Source organism: Alosa pseudoharengus, unplaced genomic scaffold, assembly GCF_046254945.1.
Source record: "Alosa pseudoharengus isolate Yale_2024_CS ecotype anadromous, Long Island Sound unplaced genomic scaffold, YU_APseudo_1.1 YU_APseudo_1.1_scf_18, whole genome shotgun sequence".
NCBI lineage: Eukaryota > Metazoa > Chordata > Actinopteri > Clupeiformes > Clupeidae > Alosa > Alosa pseudoharengus.
In genome coordinates this window covers 30,238,619-30,244,917 of record NW_027468650.1, presented here as the reverse complement: position 1 = coordinate 30,244,917, position 6,299 = coordinate 30,238,619, and the positions used below count along the sequence as shown (strand labels likewise).

Sequence of the window (6,299 nt, the reverse complement as noted above, 5' to 3'; positions counted from 1 at the left end):
ACAACACTAGGATGTTTCCATGGCAACTCCCCTGCAACTTCCTGGTGGAGCCACATCACTTCCTCCTAAAGCCTCATGCCAGTGCCCCTTCTTACGTCCCATGGTCCTTCATCTCTGAAGTCAGTCAAACTCAGATAAGCACTGTCACAACCTACCATCTCTGTAATACCACCAGCACCTGCCTCTGATTAGCCTACACACAGAACTCTGGACATTGCTGAAAGGTTGAACATACATTCCAGAAATGCGCTTGACTCTGTCTTTGTGGAAGGAGTCCTTACTTGGTGTGGTCCTACTGTGTGTATAATGTTATGTCCCAGTATTCAGACACATCTTGTAGCTATTATATTACTACCTATTACTTCAACTTAGTATAGCTTTCAGTTCCCCAACTTTACTGGGATAAGTAATCACTGAATTGTATGTCCCATGATATATTCATTTTTATTCTATGCCTATCAAACTCTGTATTGCACAAGCTAAAAGAGATGGTAAACTGCATTTTATCCTGTGGAGTTATGTGGTATCAATTGTCCTTTTAGTATAGAGCCTACATCAAGAAGATGGTTCTTTCGCTAAATGTCACTCCAAAGACTCAAATCACTGTACTGTATCATGTCACCCCGAGTAATCGAGTGTATCTTCTGTGCTAACAATTCTCCGGATACCAATTTAAGCGCCATACTTTAATCGAGTGATGAGTAAGATGAACAAAACATCTTGGCTGCTATATATAACGTGCTCCCACTCGTGGTCATTCAGTGGTACTGCTCTGTTTAAAGTCATGTTCTATGTCCTGTCGAACCACCTGCGAAAAATGTCACAATCAGCTGTTAAATTTATTTAAGATCGCTGTTGAAATTAGTGGTATATTAAACAGTACAATTCATAGCTGCTTCGTGTTGTTTCACCTGTTTTGGTGTATCTTAGAGAAAGGAAGAAATATATCCCTTCTTTTTAAAGGATAATGAATCATTAGAAAACCCTACAGCTAGGATTAATTTTCAAAACTGTACTGTTGTGCTCCTTGAACATCTAGCCTACTTGATAGCACCAGCTGCTCATCTTTGTTAAACCAACCAAAAACGGCCAATTTTAGTAACAGAAATAGGAACGCTTAAAGTAGGCTAGGCTACAGTTGCAAATGCGTTTGTGGTCTATGAGTACTGAGTCTCCATGCCAACGAAAGGCCAGCTATTTGACTGCTGAAGAAGATGTGAATCAGAAAATCCACAGGGAGGTTCTGTACGATGGTGCGGAGGTGTGGCGATCATATTGCGTCACTGAACCGGTATGACAGGGTGAATAAATTGCTGGTCCCGGTTAGAATGGGAGAGAGTTGCCGTGGAATCTAAACTAGCAATCCAGTAACTGTACTATTATACATTCATATATCTCCAAGGGGAATAGTACTGGTTTCTTCATCCCTGCAAAACGACAGCGCGCAACTGATGTGCTGCGAGGTGCATCCCCTCTGGAGGAACATTTGAATCTTCTTTTTAAAAATCTTTTTGTCTTCAAGTTTCTACAACTCTTTTCAAGATATCGTCAGGTTTTCAGGTTTCAAGGCACCACTTTTGGCAGAGAGCATGATTGACATTTTATTACTGGTTTTGTGTGGAATGTCAGGCAGCGCGCTGGCAAAAGGTAAGGAAGACATTCTTTACAACTGTCCTGATTGTTTTGGAATTCTAGCTACCTGTTGCAATGGTCATAACTAGTAAATTGTGGATCGAAATTATACACAATAAAAACTACTACATCATCACACATCTGATGATACCCAGCCAATTTATTGGGTCACTGTGGCGTTACTGTTGCCGTGGTGTTGTGCAGAGCCTCGCGCAAGGATTGTGAAGGCTGGAGAATGGTTGCGCCATGTGCTGAATGACTACTCTGTCTGCATGATATGAGTGTAGCAAACTAAACCAACATAGTAGTAAGAGACTGACATATTATGTGTGCGGATGTCAAGAATATCCCCCAGTGCTTACACAATATTTAAGAACAAAGGCATTACTGTGTGCTTTTGAATTGCTTGAAGGCACGGTTTTAACTACTTTGGCTGACTATTACGCACCGGTGTGCAGGTTGTTGTACTTGTTGGCACGAAAATGGGGAGTTGAATGATGTACGTGTTGCGCATTGGTTGTCCACTAAAGTCAGGAGGAATAGTTGTTTTGATAACGAAGACCTGTGTGCCCCTGCTTGGCGTCCGTCTCCAACTATTTGGCCCCGGTTGAATCGACGAGGGCGTTATTTCCTGAGCCTGATGAATTTGTGAAATGGAAGTTCTAATATAAATGAGTTCGGGGTCATGACCACCTCAAGGAAACTTTCTAGTGCGCAGGAACCCGGGCTAATCAGTGGTTATGACTAAAACAGACGCAATGGGAGGAAATCGGCGCTGAACTCGTGTACTCCTGTGCGCTCCGCTGCGTCACTGTTTTATTTTTATTGGTCAACAACTTTCCACTCCCGCTACAGGTCAAGCCGATGGATTTCCTTGCGTGAGAGACGTTGCATTTTTCACAAGCGAGCTTGTGTTGACATTTAATATACAATAAGAAACCATTTGTCCCTAATTCTTTGTCAAATTATCATGATATGAAATTTCATATCAAGTGTAGAATGTGAATTGTTGGTAATAATAAAAAAATAGGCTAATACTACTACTACTACTACTACTACTACTAATAATAATAATAATAATAATAATAGGCTAATCATAATAATAATCATTATAATAATAAGAAGAAGAGGAGGAATTATCATAATTATCGTGATGATGATAATTATAATAATGTGTTAATATCTTTTCATTTTGGAACAGTAGTAGAGTTGGAAATCGGAAATATTATCAGCCGGATTTAGTTTTCGAAAGCATATGCGTAAATACCTTGAGGCAACGGTGACATCCTTTCACAATTTGGTAGACACACGATCAAGATACCCTACACAAAGATGTGAAAGTTCACGTTAAAGTTAATCATTGGCCTGTAAATTTATTCAGATTTTTGTTGAATTTGGTAAAACATGCTGAGCAGTATTATATTTTTTACTATACGTTTAGGCTACATATTCTTTACAGCCTATTTGAAATAGTATCAGGCGTGTAAAACACTTTACATTTACAGGGAGGGCTATTGTAGGCTAAAAACGTCGGTTTACTTCCACATACTCTATTGATTAATGTAGCCTGTTAAGCCTACTTGATCAGTAGGCTATTATTTAAATAAAGTGTCACATGTAGGCTAATGCAGATTTGTATTTATCCTATTGCGCTGGTGTGGCTTTTCGCAAAACATCGGCCAATTTAGGCAATTCAAAGGCAAAAGCAACATATTTCAATTGCTATTCCCTGGCCTATATGTCTCCATGAAACGTTGATCTATAGCAGGTTCCCCCTCGCTGGGGGATTTGCTCCGGAACTCTGATGTGTAGAATAAGCGTTAACGAATGAATGGGATAACGGTCAGAGAATGGGTCAGTAGCCCAATTCACGAAATCCCCTGTGGACCACTGCTGAGAAAGGTCTTGACTTGAAAACACTTGACTCCACTTCCTCAAGTGTTCCATACAGCCAGCTGTATAGGCTGTATAGAGAGATGACTCACAGTGCATAGGCTACTATTAGAAAATGGCCTGAGATTATAAGGGCTATGTAAGTGACATGGCTGTGGTCACTCTGTTTGGCCTGTCTCAGGCATCTTTGTGATGCTCATTCATAGTTCATATATTATTAATATATTAGTACAGATAATGAGAAGCCACCTGATTACACCTGATACATTCACATTAATTAAAGCTATAAATAAGGTCACATCAAGTCATTAATAAAATCATAAACAATGCAGCAAAACCCATAAATCTCTACTATGATTGTTAATCTCTTAAAAACAATCTTGGGCAGGACAATGTATTAAATACTATATTTATTAATAGACATACAGAAAACACACAACTGAAATATGAGGCCTATCATGGAGATGTTTTATCAAGATGCATGGTTCACCCAAGACACTCCTGATGGATGAAAACAGTTCAAACAAATAAGATGGCTTGCCATACTGCTTGCATTGTTTCCTCTACCCATAGAATAAGTTAAACCGAATAATAATTATTATTATTTTATCATTGTTATCATTATCTGAATTTTGGATTGGATCACATTGGATTAAAGATAGTCTCAACAGCTAGGAATCCATTTCTTCTGCAGAATCAACTGGTAAATACAACACACCGCTGCTTGATGTGAAAGTGAGTCAGCTTGTCTTGGAGGCCAACCAGACTCTTCATCTTAAGTGCAGGTAAACCACAATCTCATTCTACCCTCCACAAACAGCTCATACACTTAAAGACACCACTCAAGTTATAAGGTTACCAAAGTTATAGCCTCACAGCAACTACAATTAATTACACAGACCTATCCATCTATGTTTAGTCTAGATATGATTTACTTTTAATTTGACTTTTAATTAAAACTCATTTACCCTCCAGTAAAGGTGTGGGTATATTTATTTGACCTATACTAGCTTGACAAAGGCCTTTTGAGGTAAAGCCCATCAATGGTGCATCATGGATAAATTGTAGTATTTGGCTCATTCATTTGAACTGAGAGACTTGGAGGCAAGTGAAAAAGGGATTACCCCTTGTGTTTACCCAACGTGGTGGTCCCCTGTGCTTCTCCAGGGGCAAAGGTGCACTGCTCTGGGTTCCCCCGTTCGATGTGACGAGCCACAACCAGAGCTTGCACGTGGAGCATTCAAGGTGCAGGAGACTGCACTGCAGCACGCTCACCCTGAGTCCGGCTCTGCCTCGGCACACAGGCTCCTACCGCTGTGCCTATCGCCACCGGCAGAACCGACACTCCGCCGTCTATGTCTACATCACAGGTGAGGAGTACACACACACACACACACACACACATACAGTCCGTTAGAAAGGAGAGGATAAGATCGAGACACAGAGGAGAGGGAGATAGTCATTTTGATTGGAGCTGAATTAAATTGAACTGGACTGAACTGAATGGATTTGAATGATATTGAATTGAATTGAATTTAATTGAATGCAATTGAATTGAAAAAGAGGATAAAGACATTGAGATGCATAGATGCTCCTGAAAATGTTCACCACCTGATCCTCTCTTCTCTGCCAGCACCCCCACCCCCCTCCCACACACACACACACACTCACTCAACCCACCCACACACCCCACTGTCGCCAAGCCCTTAAGTTTAAGGCAAGGCTGGTGTTCTCACTGTCAGTCTCTATGTGCTAACTCTAAACAGGAAAGTGTGGAAATACAATAATATCTAAACACTACTGTTTTTTTTCTTTTACCCGCATCCTTCTAAGTGAGTACCTGGCACAGTTTCTCCAGCCTGTTCCTTCTCTCTCTCTCCCTCTCAACCTCTCTCTTTTTCCCCCCCCCGGTCTCATTTTTGGTGTCTATATATAACCTTTAACTTTCATTTACGTGCCGCCCCGCGGGAGCAGAAATAGCTACAGCTGCTGAAAGACTCAGCCCCTGGGCAGAGTTTCCCAGGGCACTGCTCTTATCTCCTGCTCTCAGCCCTGATCACTGCATCCTGTGCTGCGCTAAAGGAGGGAGGGGGGGTCCTGCTATGGGAGTGAAGAGGACAGACTGTGTGTGTGTGTGTGTGTGTGTGTGTGTGTGTGTGTGTGTGTGTCGAGGGGGTGTGGGTGCAGGGTGTCTCAGTCTCTGTCTGTGGAGAGATGGAGGAGGTTGAGGAGGCTGACGATGGGGGATGGGGGGGGGTGGAGTAGGAGCCAAGGAGACGGGGAGGGAGGGAGGAAGAGGAGGCGACGGCCACCTCCTCTCAGGGGGCATCCAGGGGCAGCAGGCAGAGGGCAGCATAGCAGAAGCGTCACGGCGACAGGCCGTCCATCCCTCCCTTGGCACGGAGTGGGCAGGAACGGCGGGCCACTGGGCGGGAAGCCGACGGGCCAACAGGCCCCCTGGGAGCCATCAATCGCTCCGGCTGTCCCGATCATCAGGCCTCTCCCTGTCGCTTTTATATGGAATCAAAGCACAACAAGGAAGCCCTGTATCCCGCGGTCCTTGGGGTACTTTTGTTAAAATGTTCAGAGATTTTTTTCATTCCTTTAATAATACCACTGTTACAAACAATGAGGGGGGGGGCGTGGGGGAAGGTGGCGGTAATGGTGCTACTGTGTGTGTGTGTGTGTGTTTTTCAATGGCACGAGAATATTACGTGGAGAGAGAAAAAAGGGCTGAAACCAGACTAGGAAACAACAGGGAGGGGGGAAAGCGT

General features: G+C 42.8%; 1 protein-coding gene across 2 annotated transcripts in view; it reads left to right on the top strand.

Annotated features, from left to right (window-relative positions):
• Positions 1–1,357: 1,357 nt before the first annotated feature.
• Positions 1,358–6,299, top strand: part of flt1 (fms related receptor tyrosine kinase 1) — a 46,118-nt gene continuing 41,176 nt past the window's right edge. For both annotated transcript variants that reach the window (XM_076290866.1, XM_076290865.1), the window contains exons 1-3: positions 1,358–1,647; positions 4,220–4,310; positions 4,693–4,895. In XM_076290866.1, coding sequence (XP_076146981.1) covers positions 1,590–1,647; positions 4,220–4,310; positions 4,693–4,895 — 352 coding nt within the window. In that variant the 5' untranslated portion in view covers positions 1,358–1,589. The remainder of the gene's footprint in view (positions 1,648–4,219; positions 4,311–4,692; positions 4,896–6,299) is intronic.